The 18,207-nt window shown below is 39.5% G+C and overlaps 1 protein-coding gene across 15 annotated transcripts in view; it reads left to right on the top strand.

Moving 5' to 3' along the window:
- The window catches only part of tenm2a (teneurin transmembrane protein 2a), a 284,579-nt gene that overhangs the window by 67,092 nt on the left and 199,280 nt on the right, over nucleotides 1-18,207 (top strand). For all 15 annotated transcript variants that reach the window (XM_081611630.1, XM_081611631.1, XM_081611635.1 and 12 more), the window contains exon 2: nucleotides 433-792. In XM_081611630.1, the coding sequence (XP_081467756.1) occupies nucleotides 567-792 (226 nt within the window). In that variant the 5' untranslated portion in view covers nucleotides 433-566. The remainder of the gene's footprint in view (nucleotides 1-432; nucleotides 793-18,207) is intronic.

The raw sequence follows: 18,207 nt of genomic DNA, 5'->3' as shown, positions 1-18,207 counted from the left end.
CTGACTGCGTCACCGTCACACCGCCCGGTCTTTTTCAGCCGCTTTCGTGGAAATTCGTGCATGGCTTCCTTCAGTTCGGGCTGACTGGACCGTGTTTGAGTCGCTCACTGTTTTTATGGAATAGATTTGTATGCCAGATGACTATTTTTCATCAGCGCGGTCGATGGCTGAGTATCTCTGTGGACCACAGGGCTGGCAGCTCTGTTTCTCCCCACAATAGCCTTACTTATCCTGCGTCAATACTCCAATGTGTTGTATATTTGCCTGGTTGCTCAAATGTCCATTCGTAGAGCTCCCTCTTACCTAACTCTCCCTGTGGGGTCCGCTGGGAGTGGAAGGCAAGAGTGAGTCACGGCGGAACCTCTGTTAATTTTACTCTAACTTTTCACTCCTCTGCTCTTTCCTCTTCCCCCTCCTTCCTTTGTTTTTCAGGTGACCGAAATATCAGCGGACACTGTGGGGGGGGCACTTTAGGAGGCCTCTCCACCCCCTCCTCAACGTTGACGCTTCCCTCCTTCGCTGCAACGTTTACCCCAGAGGATCACCGTACTTAACCCAGCATCAGCATGGATCTAAAAGACCGGAGGAATCGCTCCCTCACCGGGAGCCGCTGCTCCAAAGACTCCCAGTACAACACCTCTTCGCTCGATGCAGACGAGCGCCGCGTGCCCACCCAGAAGTCGTACAGCTCCAGCGAGACGCTGAAGGCCTTCGATCATGAGCAGAGGCTTCACTATGGCGGCTGCGTGACAGATTTGGTACACCATGAGTCTGATGAGTACTCCAGGCAAGGTGGGTCTGCAGAGCAAATAATCCATCTGAAATGCATAATTGTGCAGTCAGATAAGAAGCTTAATCCTAACTGTGCTGGACTGAAGGTATTACATGGTGACAGAGCTTGTTTTTTGCTATTTAAAAGACAGTTCGATATGCATTGCCGAAAACTTAATTAGGACGCTCTGTATATTCTACTGAAATGTCGATAAGTTTGCCATCACCAGCAACTTTCACAGCTTATTTAGTATTGCCCGTAAACTTTTTGAATTCAGGATGCAATATGGTGCCAATGTGTAACATACATTATGTCTACGCATGAAAAACATATATAAAATATGATACTTTCATTGAAGAGCAACAGAGAACGTTTGTAAATATTACCCAGTGCACTCAGATTTGAAGTTGCTGTCGTGCTGCTTCTTATCTTTTCATGTAAATCAGCGTAAATAAAATAATTTTCTTCCTGTGTCTAAATGTAAAAAATGAAGCATGAGGACCCTTATAAGTCAAATGCTTTCAATCCTTTTAATGGGGTGCATATCGGGATGCAGGGCTGAAAACCGATGCCATATTTATTTTCTTCTTCTTTTCATACTTTATGAATGTATGACGTACGAGCATGAAGGTTCAGTTCTTTTTTGAGCATAATCAAGAGGTCAAATAGTTATTATGTTTGCCACTTCAAGTATTTGGCATACCTGTTTGAAGGAAGCTCCTGCATATCAGGAGACATATACGGGCAACACGTTTGGGCAGCACTTCCTTAAATGTTGTCCCAGTTATACTTGTGGATTCGTGTGATGTCCATGTCATCTCTGCGTTGCAATATTTGCACCAGAGAGTCTTTCTGCATCTCCAAAAGATCTCTGGTAGCCAGGCTGGCAATCCGTTTACGTGCGCCACATTGCCAGATTTGTGTAAATGCTGGAGCATAATTTACACCGAGCTCACAATGCAGTTGCTATAGAAACAAAGTAGATGTGCATCAGCGTGACAGCGGTACAAATGGTGGAAAATTCATGCTAAGCTAACCTAGCGGTGCTCTGATTGGTGACCCATTTGATGCAATTCTAAAATCTTCCTCTAATGGCAGCTTTTTATTTTTTATTTTTTATATGTTATAGTGTACCAAGTCATTACAAAAATATCCAAAAGCATAAAAGAGAGGTTTTCAAGCAAAACATTTTAGCATAAGCACAAAGAAGTCTGGTAAAATAAAATGCAAACTAATGGATTGTAGCAGTTTCCATTAAAAAGAATAATTTTTTATACTGCCAATGCTTGTCGGTATAAAGTTTTTATTCCAACATGTGTAGATAAACAAGTTTTAGTAATTTTGTTCTGTCAAATATTAAGTACATCTTGACTCAAACGATAAGATGGTTCAACCCCTATTTTCTTTGAAGTCAGCACGTCTTAGTCAGCTGCAAAAACAATCAGATTTCCTACTGCAGTTTAGCACGAGGCCTAAAGCAGATATTTAGCACTAGCAAAGCTGTCATAATGAACTTTTGTATCCCCCGGTGAGCAAGTTAGCCGATAGGCCGATAGGTCATCTCTGAAGGGTTGGGTCAGCTCCCTTAGCCATGTCTTTATACTGTCCCCATGTGTGTCTGCGTGTACATGCGTTCCTGTGTGTACTTTGCAAAAGGAGGTGGGGGGGGGGGGACATGAAACAGAACGTATCGATCCTTGGCTGGTGAAAAGCGTCAGACTCAATGGGATTGATCTCTGCTAAGCTCTGTTTTCGCTGCATGGAAACAGACAGGAGAGGAAGCCAGCTCACAGCAACACAACAATGTGGAGCAGAGTAGAAAAACACTGAAACACAGCTCACAAATAATAATAATAATATTAATTTAAAAAACGCCAATGTTCCTTGCGGAATACTGTTACTGCAGCCTGAAAGGACAAAACCTACCAGTGATGTCTCACTTTTTGTGGCTGCGAGAGAAATTAGGAGAAATGGATCAATCTCGTGGTGGTTCGGGGAACAAAATACTCGACAGCACAGCGCAAAGGGAGAAATGTGCTGCAAAGAAAGGGATACGACACGAGGACATACTTCTATAGAGGCAAAGGTAAGAGCAGAAAATTGAGGATTGATTGGCAGAGTCCATGATAGACTGAAAGTCAGTGGTGTGTGCCACTCGGACACACTCCAGTGCTGCACCGAGCTGACCTCACATCGGGCGATAGCTGGTCGATACCTCAGTACTCTCAGCCTATCGGCTCCATCGAAAGCCCAGAGCCACAGATGCATCGTGGGAAGTGTGGCCACAGGAGACCAACAGTGTTGCAGCACCATATGGACTGTGACACTATGGGAGGAGGAGTAGTGCTGGAAGGACAGAGAAAGAGAAGGAGTTGGAGTGTGAAAGAGTGATAGGAGGGAAGCAGCAGACAAGAGTTTTCTTGTTATTCCAAGATATTTTTTGCAACCAGAACAGGAGAAAGTGAGGGAGTTGGGCAGACACTGTCTTCTTGTTCCTACTACTGCAGCTTGAAGCTTCTAGGTAAAGTGGTAAAAAGGAAAATAATATTCATAGCTTTTTGGTACAAACGACCCCTAACTGTTCATATTGAGGATAATTTTTCTTTTTGTTCATTTAAAAGCTGGGAGATATCTCTAAGGTGTCTTTTAGTGGCTGAACTGGTGGGCAATATTACTTTTTCCATGGCTGACAGGAGCTGAACTAACAAATGACATTAAGTTTTTAATTCAATTATAATTTCCTTGCAGTTGGGTGTTTCTGAACTTTTTGGGAAGATAACCCAAAGCTTTTCTCAGCACATTTTTTTTTTCACGCTCACAGTAGCTCACTACAGTTCGCAGTATTTCTTTGACTCTTGTTACATCTGCTGTAAAATAGAGCATCCAAGTTTTTTTTACCTTTGTTTCACCAGGAAAATCCCATTTGAGATTAAAAACCTCTTTTGCAAGAAAAGAGTGATAACACAAATTGTTTCTAAGCTATACAGTCTCAAATAGCATAGATGCAAGACTCCAGAAGGTGTCTTGCATTGAAAAGTATGTCCTAAACAAATCAAGCATATGTGTCTAAGTTAAATCAAAACAGATCATCATCTGGAGTTTGTTCTTGGAAAGTCCTTTTTGAGTGTTTTGGGACAATATTTATGCTTATTTCTCCATACGATCTTTCTTTGTGTTTCTGCTGTAGTGATTTTTGAAAGCTACTCTAATATAAAATGCTCCCTTTGAATGAGAAAAATAAACCTGACGCCTAATCTTCATTTCTCTTCAAAGAGTAGCGGTTTATAATTAGTCTACGGCAACGCCCTCAAATCGTCTCCTGCGTATGAGATTAATTGACAGATTGAACATAAATCACTTAACAGCTCTGTCCAGCAGTGGAGAAAGAGCTCATTAATTAAAAATACCAAAAAGTTATGTTGGTTTTTTTTTTTCCTCTTACAAGCAACATCGTGATACATTTTTCGTGATTGCAGCTTACATTTACGTATTTAAGTAGAGTGACCTGCAAAAAAACAAACAAACAAAAAATTGCTGACTTAATGAGCTTGCAAATTTGCAAATTAGAAATCTGGGTTATCAAAAGGATGTTTGTCGTGTAAAACCTAAAGGTTTTGTGATGTTTCTAAGTACAGCTAATATACAAAATGAAACTGGTAAAAAAAACAATTAAAAAAAAGATAACACGTAACAGATGATCCATAGACGCATTTATTATCTAAACCCACTGAGTCCTGTTTAGGTGAGAACCTGGACAGACCAGCAGTCTGTCACATGTATAACATGTAACGCCTACCTACTCAAGCGAAATGAATTTGAACATTAATCTGTGCTACAGGAAAATGTGATTGAAACCTGTTCGCACAAAGACATTTATGTTTCAGTGAAGTTAAAAAGTGGGGCTCAAGAACACTTAAAAAAATGTTTTAACATAATTTTCAAGAACAAATAAAGAGACATGGCCCACCTAGAAAAAAAAAGCAATAAGACTGATTTCTAAAGTTGTCCAGTGTTTTTATTGTAAAGCCAATAATCTTAGCTTTACGTTTTTATTTGATTTCTGTTGACTTTAAAGATATTTTCCCTTCTGTTCTGCCACTTTTCTATCATAATATTAATAACAAACTTCATATACGATACGAATGTGGCATCAGAGATGTATTTACAAATCCGATATTGTATATATTACTCTGCTATAAATCAGAGAAACTCAAAATCCACAAAACAAGCATTAATATATATATACACACGTACATTTCCTAGGTAACACATTTTTATATTAGTTTCAAATCCTTCACACGTGTTGTGACAGAAATGCTCGTGACCTGCGAAATGTTGACGAGATGTGTTTTGTCAAGGTTGGCGGTCTTGTTGAAAAATTAACGTAGCGATATTGAGGGATTGTTTCTCTTTGCCTGTACAGCCATGACAAATGTAGATCAACACAACTATACAAGCTCGACCTGCTAAACGGTCATATTTTACCAACTCCTGCATTACAGCAGCAGCAGCTGTGTCAAGGTGAAAACCGCTTTAAACATTTATGTTGGTGCCTAACTGCTTGCATGACATTACCGCGTGCGCTATGGTTAAAAGCCCAATCTAGTACAAGCCCCCAACATTAAGCTTCAGGTCTAAATGTGCTCATTTCGAAACAAGCCCTTTTTCCCCCCCCCCGTCGTCGTTTACGTGTTTGAAAACGTAGACGTCATCTCGTAGATCCCAGTAAAACAAAGTTCAGCGGTGTATCCCGACGAACCAGCCGTCGTCCTCCTCTCCCTCCTCCTCCTCCTCAACTCCACCGTTTCCCCATTACGCTCTTATTACCTACTCTGCTTGGATAAGCACAGCCAAATAACACATTCTCCCCTCAAACATAACACGCAGCCGCCTGGAAAGCTCATTAGAGGCACTCACAATTTAACACCACAAAACAAAAAAAATATTTGAGCCATCAGTGATGCCAATAAGGCATGGGGGCTCGTTCTCAGAACACCCAAGCACATTTTTATTTGACTTTGCTTTAAAATGGAGACGGGTCTTCTATACTTGGCATGTTTTCAGTCAGAGTTATCAGTTATTTCTAAGGCGATCTGGTAAAAAAAAAAGAAAAAAAAGAAAATGCATTAAAAAAGATTTGAAAATCAGTCCCTCTACTGTCTCTATCTGTTGTCTTTCACCTTTTTATACATCTGATTCTATAGCCACATATTTCGGTCCCCATCGCGCTGCGTGATTCCCATTTAGCTCGTTTTTGGGGTGTGCCGTGCCTTCCGAGTCCATCCCCGCGCAGCAGGCTGTGTGACAGCCGCCGCAGTCCCTGGAAGCTTTGGCCTTTCCTTTCAGAAGGAACCAAATGAGCTCCTCTTCATTCTTCTCTGCTGTTTTGTCCCCCCCAGGGGTCGAAACCACACAGAGAACTCCACCAGCAAGTTGCCCGTCTCCCTGCCTGGACAACTCTCAGCATCATCTGCCGCCCTTCACTCCTTTTCGCGCTCTTCGTTTTTCTCACTTCCTTTTATGCCCTTTTCTGCTCTTCTGTCACACATTTCATGTCTCTGCTTCCTCCGTCAACAGTTTTCCCATCTATTTTTCTCAATCTTGCTCTTCCTGTATTGTTGCTTTGGTGTTCATATCACTTATTTCTTGTTCTGAGGATTCTCTGTGGACCTGGCGACAAGTGCAAGGGGGTGAGAGATTCGGTGCCTCGCAAATGTATTCGCACCCCTTGAAGTTATTCTCTTGTTACAACAGCAAACTTTCAAATATTTTGAATACTATCAATATGAAACACAAACACAAATTACTGAATTTTTTTTTAACTAAGAAGAATCTTTGATGTGCATTTGTGTCCAGCCCATTTTACTGGGATTCCCCTAAGTAAAATCTGCATGTACGTGAATGTGAATGTTGTCTAAGCAATTACATAAATCGAGTCACAGTTGCACCTTTATTTTGTTTTACATTGACTCCAGTCCAAGTGATAATGATGATGGGGTTGCTTCACCTGGTCCAAACACTCATTATCTACCAGAGTAATTTTTTTTGTTTACACTGATCTAAAGGGCAATTGACTGCCAGAGGCGTGGAGGAAGCTTAATTAACAGAAAAAAAAATCTATTTCTTGGATCTTTTCCATTCATGACAAATATGTGTAAATGTATGTAATATTACTAACAGTCGTATCATCAAAATGTGTCTTCCTTAGGAAAATTTAACCACATAAAACTGGCGAAAAGATAGAAAAAAAATTGAAACTCACCAATCAAAAACCACTTTAATGGATAGTTGTACATTTTTGTAATAAGGTTGTATTCAAATGGTTATGGGGAGTTTATGTCTTCTGCAGCGGGTAACGTCACTTAGCAGTAAATTCAAACTAGTTAGCTGAAGCTTATGGCTGACCTGAGACATGGCCGAGTCTGACTGTCTAAATACAATGCCTGTCACAATAATACCAGTTTGTGCAAATGTTATTTTAAAATCCATCATTAGACTTGTTGTTGGTTACATTGAAATCAGTGACTAATTGCATTAGTTATGTAGATGGGATGTGATTCGACGCACTGATCTTCCTTTGTAAGACGTTAACTTTCAATCATGTAAAGGTTTTCTGGTCCCTGACTGAAATAGGACAAGAAATGCAGTAAAAAAAAATACAAAATAAAACAACAATAAACAACTATCATATTTTGACTTTCTACTCTGATTTTATTTTTTATAAATATATTAGTCTGTCTAAATGATCTTTTCTCATTGTTTTTTTTCCAAGACAGTCGCTATTATCATTAGAGTACCGTCTCCTTTTTCACTTTGCCTGTGTAAATAATTATTTCATGTTTGCATTGACAAGTTATTTCTAATTGAAAGCTAGTTGAAGCTTCCGAGGTTTGTGCTTACATGAACCGCTTTGACATTGTCGCTGTAGTTTTAGGACAGAATACCTTAATTTTAGTGTTGGACTCTCTTTTAAACTAGCTATTATATTCAGGCTCTGGGATGAGCTGATTTATATTTATACTAAATGAAAACATAAAGAGTTATGTACTGGTTGGGAAAAGAGGCAGACTCGCAGCACATGGTCCAGTGCTGGGAATCGAACCAGGGACCACTGCGTTGAATACTGCAGCCTCTATGTATGGTGTGCCTGACATACACTGAGAAAATAGAAGAAATGCCTGACTAGGACGCTTATATTTCACTCGACAAGAACGTGCCATTTCAGCTCCTTCCTCCATAATCGTGGAGCCAGGACATTTTGGGAACTCATTAAAAAATGCCTTTAAAAAATCCCAGCGGTTCACACAAATACTTTGAATCCATCTGTTAATTAAGATCGATCTTTTTCTTCCAGACCTCCAATAGATCCAACAAAAGTTTAAAACAGTATTTTTTTTTTTTTTTTACTTTGCTTTAATGCTGGCACTTTTTACTTACACTTTCTGGCATTAGGGATTGCAGGCAGCGAACTGATTCAGGTGTTATTTCTGTCGTCTCGTCCTTCCCTCAAACACATCCTGAGGTGTGCAATTTTACAGAGTCTTTGGTACTTTTTGTTTCAAGACACCTTAATCATTTTTCCATTTGCTGTGTGTTATGTCTGCCTTTTCTTTAAGCTCTTTTTTTTTTTTTTGTACAGCTGCTGAAATATAATTCATGTTTTCCCGTTTCAAACTGTCAGTGTTTGTGAACGCATCATCCTGATGAGTGTTTTTTTAAGCAGCGCTGCAATCTGGAGTTGCACACACTGTTTAAAGCCAGATCTGATAACACCATCCAGCAATATTAAAAGAAGCTGAGAATAGTGATGCAAGGCTTAATGGTTCACAACCTAATGAGTGATATTAAAAACAAATGCCAGGGAAAGAAGTGACAATACATTTTTTCCAGGTGCTAAATTGATTTTGATTTTTATTAATGTTCAAAAATTTTGGATTGTGTCATGCAAATTAAAATGAAAACGGATGTTTTAAGCATGGCACCCGCAATATTTCTTTTTTTTCTCTCAAAAAAACAAAAACTGAATTGAAACTGTTGCTAAGCAAAAATCTGACATATCACATAGGACTGTGCAGCTAAACAAATGCATCCATCAATTTTTTTCTCCAAACGATCACAAAACGAAATGTGAAATTATTTTTCTCTAGGTGTTATTTTTGGCGATTTCCACTCTGCAAGTATTTTCTTTTCTTATCTTCTTGTTTTCTTTTTCTTTGTGCCGCAGCTGATTTAGGCTTTGAAAAGTCTGCACCAGTAAAAAATGGCAGAAAAAAGCCAGGACAAACACTGAAACGTTCCCCCCCCCCAGTTGTATGAATTGACAGATGGTCGGTACGAAAGGTCTTGCGACAGTCAGCACATTTTTTGTTTTTATCTGGGAAAAGTCGGGCTCCAAACAGACAAAAATGCAAAGGTGTGAAGGGGCAGAGGGGCAAAACGACCAGCCTGCGGTGACAGCAGCAGCATTTAGCAAACGGTTCATTGTGCTGGGAAACTTTTGAGAAAACCATGGATCAAAAACCCATACATGGTTTGGAAGTCGGTATTGTTGGAACCAAATTAGCAACACAGCATATTTGTGCACACTTGAAATTAGAACTTGAAGCGATCCTTTAGCAGCTACCAGAGAAAGTTGTTTGAATTGATTTAACATTTGTACAAGATCTTTTATTTGCTTAGTGCACTAAAATGTGAGCATATTTGATTGGTCTGAAAAACTTAGAGCTATTATTAGTGAGTCTAGCAATTGGATCAAAACTATTTGGTTTGGGTGTGCTGTGGTGGCACAGGGGTTAAGCACAACCCACATATGGAAACCTCAGTCCTTAACGCAGCTGTCACAGGTTCGATTCCCGGCCTTGGCGACCTTTGCTGCATGTCTTCCCCCTTCTCTCATTACCCACTTTCCTGTCAATTAACTATCAAATAAAGGCCTATAGAGCCAAAAAAAAAAACTATTTGATTTATTTATCTGTGGTTTTCTAGATATGTTTCAGTGTATTTTTGAATTTAAAATGTTTTTCTGAGATTGTTGGAGTGCTTGGATGTTATAGTACTTTTATTTATTCAAATACTATCCTGTCTGTGACTGTCACTTTAAGGGAAGGTTCGACAAGAAAGTGGCAAAGGAAATGTTATGTTCAAGGAAATTCAGTTTTCCAAACTCCTCATGCATAGTCGAGCAACTTAAATTTAACGTTCTGTTGGTCAGCAGGAGTCAAAACCCAGCAGGAGGCAGGCGAGATTGTTCCAAAGTGGATATTTAGACTGAACAAACCCACAAATTATTTACAGTACGCACGGGGAGAGAGTGATTACTGGTTGAAGCAACAATTGAAGCTGATGAACCGAAGTTGTGGCAGCTGACAGATGAGGAAAGGTTAGAAATGACAGAACGAATACCCAGGAAAAATAAATAAATAAATGGAGCATGAAAGGATTCACTAACATACTCAAAGAAAAGAGTAACTCAATAGAGACACTCAGATAACAACAGCAAAACAACGGAGCCGTCAGAATACAAAAAACATAACAAATGACCAGCAAGCTCAAAGTACAAAGGATCATGACTAGCTTAGAGCAGGATCCAGCTTAAAAATAAATAATAATAAAAAAAAACCTCTCCCAGTAATGAGATGAATTGGTGACTTGGCTTGAACCTGGCTCTAGGTGACGGGTTTGAAGGAGCATATGTTCGTTTGAAGCGCAACAAAAAGCTGCATAGCAGCAGACGGTAATAAGGGGACCGGCACACCGGATTGTGAAAAGACAAAAGCCAAAACTGATTGGAAGAACAGATCATGTGATTAGTGTCCTTCTTTGCCCGTATTCATGCACACATGCTCTTTTGTGTCCATGCATTCCGCGGGGTTACCGTCAACCTGGCCTGCCGATGATCAAAGAAAGAACAAAGCAGCTGCACGCTATTAAATATAAATGGCGTTGAGATTAAATAAAATCCCTCCCAACCGATCCCTCTTTATCTTTGTCCTCTCCCTGGCATTCTGTGCCTCTGCCAGCTGCTGACACTCAAAAGCATCCTGTTGCTGCAGAAGTAGCTCGGCAGAGTTGCCGGAGAACATCCCGGGGACGACGCGCTTCCGTTCTACCCATAGACATGTCTGTGGTTCTACCGACCTCCAACACATGCCGTGACATCCGAACGTCCCGTTTTTATGCCGAAATCTGGTTCCGTATGGTTTATACATAAGATATTTTAGAAAGCGTCTTCTGCTTTAAACGGTCTGTTTTTGGATTCCAATCAAGTCATGGCAATCTTGTTTAAATAATCACCCCAGCCCTTTCCCTGCAGTAACACATTTGTCTTAAGAAGTGGTGGTTGTGAGAGGAGGTTGTGATTTAACTCTACGTTATTTAAACCGGCCAAAAACACCTCGGCCAAATATGTCGAACTATGTTTTTTTGCTACTGTGAGTAAAAAGAACAAGCAAATGTTATTATTTTGACCGCAGGTGCCTGCAAGTGGAGGAGAACGCTGGTTAAAGAAATAAGACCTATGAGAGCCATCGACCGAGGGGATCCATTTTAAAGGTGGCAGCTATTTAGCGCTCTCCACTCTGCAAACAAATATTAGGCAAAAAAAAAAAAAACAACAAAAAAAAAGCACGAAAATTAATTGTCAGACTCCAGGGAGACGCATGCTGACATCTGCAATTTTCTCTGAATAAAAATCATTTTTCAGAGCACTTTCTGTGGGTTTTGTGAGAGTTGAGTTAATCTATGTTTACTATGTAATGACCCTTTTTGACTCTGCCTTGGCAGCTTTTGATAAATGAGGCAGATTTTAAATGTCACAGTTATCAAGTGTTTCTCTCTCCCTCTCTCTCTCTCACCTCCTCTCAGTGGAGTCCCTCGCATTCTGGGCTGTAATTAAACAGGTTCCCAAGCTGCAGCATTTTAATATGTGTGTGTCAGTGCAAATAGCAGTGATCACAGATGTTCATCACTTTACCTTTGGAAGTCTAAGTCTGTTCATTCATTCACTTCATTCATGACCAAAAACAGCCTTCAGAGCTAGGATTGAAGTTTTGATTATTATTATTTTTTATTATCATTATTAGTTGGCCACAGTCCTGACAACCTACATGAGTGTGTGTCACGATTCTGGAGATGATAATCCAGTCTCAGATCCAGGAAGAACACTTCTGTCTTCATCCAGACTCTGCAACTCTGCATGAGGTCTTTAAAAAAAAAAAACTGCCGAATGTAAACACATCAAGGTTGTTTTAACTTCAGTGGATTTTAGATTTCAGTGCTTCCTTTTGCGTATGTTGTGAACTTCCTGGATCTCCTGCAAGCTACCTGAAAGATTAGCAGGTGGGTGTGAAGAGGTCACGATGAACATTAGCGCCGGTTAGGGCGCTTGAGCTGAAAAAGGAGAGGAATCCCAACCTTGAATGAAAATGAATAACATTACAGTGCCCTCACACCAAACGCGTGTTGAGTGTCAGGAGCGTCCGGGATACATTCAAAGTCTTTGTGGAGGCGCGTCGAGGACCGATGCGGCGCGTTTTGAACCGTTTGCAGCGTTTTGATGCTTAGATTGCGCTCAACGCATCCGACACTCCGCGTAGACTTCAAATGTAAACCAGACGTTCCTGGCGCTCAAAACGCGTTTGGTGTGAACGCACCAAAAAGTGCATACGCGTCAAACTTGAAGCGTCAGACGCAATTGGTGTGAACGCACCATCGCTCCCCCTGGACGAGGTTGAGAGCAGAGAGCATTAAATTGGTGGGCGGATAGCAGATAGCTTATGCAATGGTTGAGGTGATGCACCAGTCTGTTTTGGTAAAGAGGAAGCCAAAAGAAAAAAGGGACAAACCTTTCTTTCACTTACCAGTTAGTCTACATTTTATCCCTGAACAATAATCATGAGCTGTGGTCAGTGACTGAAAGAATAAGCAACTCAGAACGACCCCATTTGACCTGCCTAGCTCAGAGCTTCACTCTCCAAGGAAAGAGTCACTGCTCATCCACGTAGAAATGAGTAAGTAGAGCTGGATTGGCCTTCTAATAAGCATGTCCTCTCCACACCTTCTGAGACAAGGGTTTCAGACATGTCTGACAGAGAGAAGACCTTGGGGCAGAGTCAGGGCTCAGTGGGGAGATTACATCTTACAGCTGTGCTGAGAAAAAAAACAAAAAAACTTTGCAATTCTCCGTTATCCACCCCCGTCCCCCACTCCCCCAATCCACTGATAAGCTAAGAGAAGTTGCTAGGGAGAGGGAGATATGGGAATGTCATGTGCTTTAAAATGTTTGCATTTGTCACCCGGTCTGAGATAAGCTGTAAAACATGAGTTACCGGATAGAAAGATCCACCTTTTCTTTCTTTTTTTTTTTTTTTTTTTTCCATTGGTCTGTTCTCACCAGAATGTTATAAAGTTGAGTGTAATGAACACAATTAACATCTAAAGGTGGGTAAATTGGCTGTAGTGTTTCTTTTTAGGAGTTCCTCTAACTCTTAAAAGCAAACGACGTCAAATACACAAAACAGTTTGTTGATGTAGCTGGGAAAACTCAATCGTTATTAACTGAGATGATGCCCAGTCGGTACATCTATGCCATGCTTTTCAGGGATGAAAGGGGCTTCGCTGCCTGGAGCTTCGTTTCTCCGGTGACAACTCCTCCAGAGTGCATGGTGTTATGTCATGTCCTGTCATGTCCTGTCTTGTTCAAGCCACACCAATGGCCTCTGGGCAGGAGTGGAACTTGTCCAGGATTGCAAGACATTTGTCACACCTGCTTTAGCATCCTCAGTAGGAGGTGCAAGAGCTGCCCATGGCAGCGCAAGGAACCCAAAGTGCGGAAGTCATATGCGAGGTGTAGGAAGTGTTTGGCGCCAGCACTCCTGTTTTGGACGTAATTTTGCTAGGTCGTTACTGGCCTGCTAATGAGTGCATTGATGTCGTGCCACGTGCTATGGGATGTGTACTGTGTTTCTGTGAATACCACAAGGCGAGTGAGAGCTACTCAATCCAGACATAGAGGAAGTAAAGGCTGAACTAGAACCGAAACTTCTAAGTTGTTCACTATTGCTCTAACTGTGACTCTCTGTTGGCTCCTTTTCACTCCACAGTTTGCAATTGAGTGTATCATAACGCTGTGTTACCTGACCTTAATTATAATCTTCAGGCCTCTGTGTGAAACTTAATGCCTTGCCTGCATACTGAAATCACTTTTTCAAACACAATAAATGCAAAGTTAAACTTTTGCTGTTAGATTCAGTCAAAAAATGAATTATAAGTAAAATAAAGAGACGATTAATACGAGCTAAGGGAGGCTACTATGGACTTTTTGGACACCAATTTTTTTTTTTTCCCTGCTCTCATATCATGTACTCCACGCGATACTGATTTTAAAAACACTGGTGGAATTGCCACCAAATGATCTGATGATGCACTCGTCATTAAATCACCTCATGCTGGAAATTGAAACTGACATATTTATCTGCTTTCTGATTAATTTAGCAAATGATGTTCTGTTCACTTGTGTACGTTTAGAGAAAACAAAAATCCATTAGATCAACAAACAATTATGCAACACTACATCTCTGCGAGCTTTGCTCTTCAGTGAGACGTGCTCCAAGTAGTTTGTGGGTTTGAATCCCGTGTAAGAACTGCCTTCTGATTCTCCAAACTGAGATTGCTCTGGCAGCTGCCCACTGCAGTTAAAGTTGTGCACTGCTCATAAACACTCTGCTCAACTTTAAGACAGGAACTTTCTCTTTAACCTTGGCATTTATGTAACATCTACTGAACTCAAGATATTAGGACGCCACTCTTTTTTTTTTTCTTCACTTTTTATCTTGAAGCTTTCATAAAATCCAGCGTATTGTCTTACTTCTACTTTTCACAGCCCTCTTTAGTTGGGATCCTGTCTACGTTTGTTCACCTTTCTGAATATCTCCCCGAAAAAGAAAACGAAAGGCGCTTACCACTAAGACGGCGTTCGTTCATCTTTCCTTTGCTGTCTTATGAGCCCTCTCTTTTTGTCATCAGCCTCAATCACTCTATTTCACTCCCCTCCCTCGTTTTTTTTTTTTTTTTTTGCCCTTATCACCAAAAGGGAAAGTACATCTTTATCATTATCTCACGGTGTAGCACAGCGGCAGACTGTGCATACTGAGCTGTGAAACATTTGTTATTGCTTTCATGTACAATAAAGTCAAAATATAGATCTTTTTGAGATGTGTGAATTCGGCAGCTGGCAGCAATTGTTCCTGAACAGTAGCTTCATCGTGTTTGATTTGTTCATACCGTGTCTAATTGCATCCGTCGTAAATAATGTTGATGAAAAGAAAATTATCTATGCTGTATTCTGGTATGATTCAGAACTCTTATCACAGTATTACTATAATAAAATATCATATAACATGTAGCTTGTACCTTTCTAATGAAGGAAATGTGTATGTTTGAAGGTTTGAAAGAAAGAGATACTGTCATAATCGGATATGATTTTATATCTGACAAGATATACATTTATCCCAGTTACAGTAAACATTGTGGTGCATTGTGGGATGGTCACTCGCACACTTAGGAGTTATATATATCGTCTGCTCCGATCATTATTCAGTTTATACCAAATTGTGGTAACAACAAGCTATTATAGCCAACTGAGCTAACCCTAGTGTCACAGCACTGCTGCCAGTCTTCTTCTATGTCCTCTACAGAATAATGTTATTATTTGCCCTCAATACTCACCTATTTCATGTTTCAATAATCTAGTCTATAACATTTTGAGTGTTTGAGTAAACTTTGTTTTAAAAGTCCTTATTATCTCTTGTTCAGGTACATTAAGGATTTAAAACGTACTCTTAATCCAACCCGTTTATACTGTAGGATGGCCTTTTTCCTGTTTTTTTTATTTATTTCAATAGTCCATATTGATCCCTTTTATCAGCCTTTTATGCCTATCAGAACTGTATGAGACTGACTCTCTTACTTTAAAGAGCAGTGGAGGTTTCTGTGGGCGATATGGGCAACGGCACAGGGCGGCATCTTGTGGGGGTGGCGGAGCACAACGAGATCCTTTCTAAGTATCTGCTTTATACATAAATAATTTATATAAAATTGCACTCTTCAAACAAACAAAAAAATGAGTTCATATTTGAGCAATTTTTGAACCAAGACATCTTAAACAAGCAGCAAGATTTTAATTCTAATCTATTTTTTTGTGTGTTTCTTTTCGCAGTAGGTATGATAATGTACCTTTTCCCATTTTTACCAAATCGGCCATGAGGTTTGGTTTTAAAATAAGAGCCAAGAACTACACTGTCCTTGTCATATTGAAATCTGACGTTGCTTTTGAACACATTAGTTGATGAGTCTAGATGTGACCAACTGAATCGACCCCAACATCACAATACTGCTCCCACAGGCGCACATGATGCCCACTAAGCAGGAAAAGTGTAACTTTTCTCAATCTAATGCTCTCATCTCAGTGAGAACAGGGTAATCAAACCCCATGTGCTGTTTCTGCAGCACTCCAGTCTTGCATCGTTACAGGCTCTGGCGAATCAAAGCCTTGTTTTTCAATTAACCCAATTTTTTTTTAATCTGTTGTAATATCTTGAGTTCTCTTTGCTTTGTGCAAATGGGCAAAGCTCTTATTTTACCTACTAAGCCTTGCTACAATTTATTTTTCTCCGATTGGACTCTCTTGTTTCAGAGTTTTAATTTTTTTGATATCTTCTTCCGTAAAAATTAGTATTCACACCTTTATTCAAGATTTCCTTAATGTGTTGAGCTGTTCTGACCTCTGTTTTAGTAGTTTTAACAGACTCCATAGATTTTTTTATTTTTTTCCTGTTTTGTTTGCCCGATACAGATCAATAATTTGACCTTTCTGAAACAGAGGAGCATGTTTTCCCCTACCAAAGAACGTGTATTCTAACAAGGAATAAAAAGCTACCCATTGCTTTACTTTGAGTTAAACAACATCTTGGCTTCTGAAACATAATAATCACTGCTGTTCTTTTCCAATGGGAGGCTCTTGTCTATTTGCTTAGTTAAATATAGGTTGTGACCTTTTCTCTGGGCAGGCAGTGTAAACATGCATTCTTTTGAATGTTGTGTGATAAAATTAAATTTATGTGATGTTGTCTGATTATATCACGGCAGGACTTTGCAATGGTCAAAATTTACATAAAGGTGTTGAGTTTGTTCCTAAGAAGAAAGGATGTAACATAAGGTTACATAAATTTTGCATGCCTTTATGTCTTTGATAGGTCAGTAAAAACAGATTTTATAGCATTTAACGTGAATAATATCTACAAAACAGTTTGCCTTTCTAGGCTACCAGTTGCTGTTGTTTTCCCCCATAAGCATAGTGACATTTCTTTTTTTTTCTTTTAAAGTGCATTATGTGCAAATGGGAAGTTAATCATTCGTTCATTACAAGTACAAATTTCAACATATTCTACTAGGATTTTAGATGATAGACCAACGAGGAAGTGCCTAATTGTAAAGAGGAAGAATTATAAAAAAAGGTTTTCAAAATATTTTCGAAACACAAATCTGAAAAACATGCCTCGAACATGTATTCAGTCATATTAACTGTAACTCGTAACTAGAATTCATTGCAAAATCACCTAATTAGACCAGGGAACAGATCAGACTGAATGTTGTGCAGCGGCAATATTCCAAGCTATAGTTGAGCCCAAAACTATTCATAGACAAGGCAAATGGAGGAATAAAAATTTTTAGTCAATTAAGTTTAATGTAGAATGTAAAAACGCATAACTGTAGAATATAAAAGGGGCACCATTTAGGAAAACATATCTCAGACAATGCAGTTTTTGCTGAAGATTATCCCTACCCATTTGAATAATTAAAGGAAAAGCTTTTACTTTAAATTTTAACCAACTCATTGCATGTGTCCACTCCAAAGAGTTTCACAAAGTGCTACAGTTTGTCTGTGTCAACATGTTAGTGAGATTAAAAGATTACTCCAAATATAAATTAGCAATAACACATGAGAATTAATTGCTACTTTTTCTTTGTCTTATCACAAAAAATCCATGAGTTCAGACGGTTCGAGGGGCGTGAATACTTTAAACACAAACTAAAAGAAGTTGAGTTTCAAAACTTCAGCTGCTCCCCAAATCGTTTCCCTGCTTCCTGGTTGCTTCCTTTCTCTCGTGAGTGAAAACACTTCTTCGTTGAATCTCCCTATTATGGAAAGGAATATATATGTCTATTTCATGACTTTCATGGCACATAAAAGACAACACAAATGAAAAGTTCCTCTATATTGGGAATACAAAAGTACAGTGCAGATTAATTTTGAATTGGAAGCAAATGAAAATGGAAAATATTAAGGGAAAAAAATGCAGCATTTTGACAGCTATTAGGAATGAATTTCAGCATTGCCTTTTGCCGGGACAAAGAAAATAAGGCTTTTACTGTTATTA

This window comes from Poecilia reticulata, chromosome 10 (genome assembly GCF_904066995.2).
Source record: "Poecilia reticulata chromosome 10, P_reticulata-male-v2, whole genome shotgun sequence".
Taxonomy (NCBI): domain Eukaryota; kingdom Metazoa; phylum Chordata; class Actinopteri; order Cyprinodontiformes; family Poeciliidae; genus Poecilia; species Poecilia reticulata.
The sequence above is the reverse complement of the archived record's forward strand: the minus strand, read 5'-3'. Positions and strand labels throughout refer to the sequence as shown.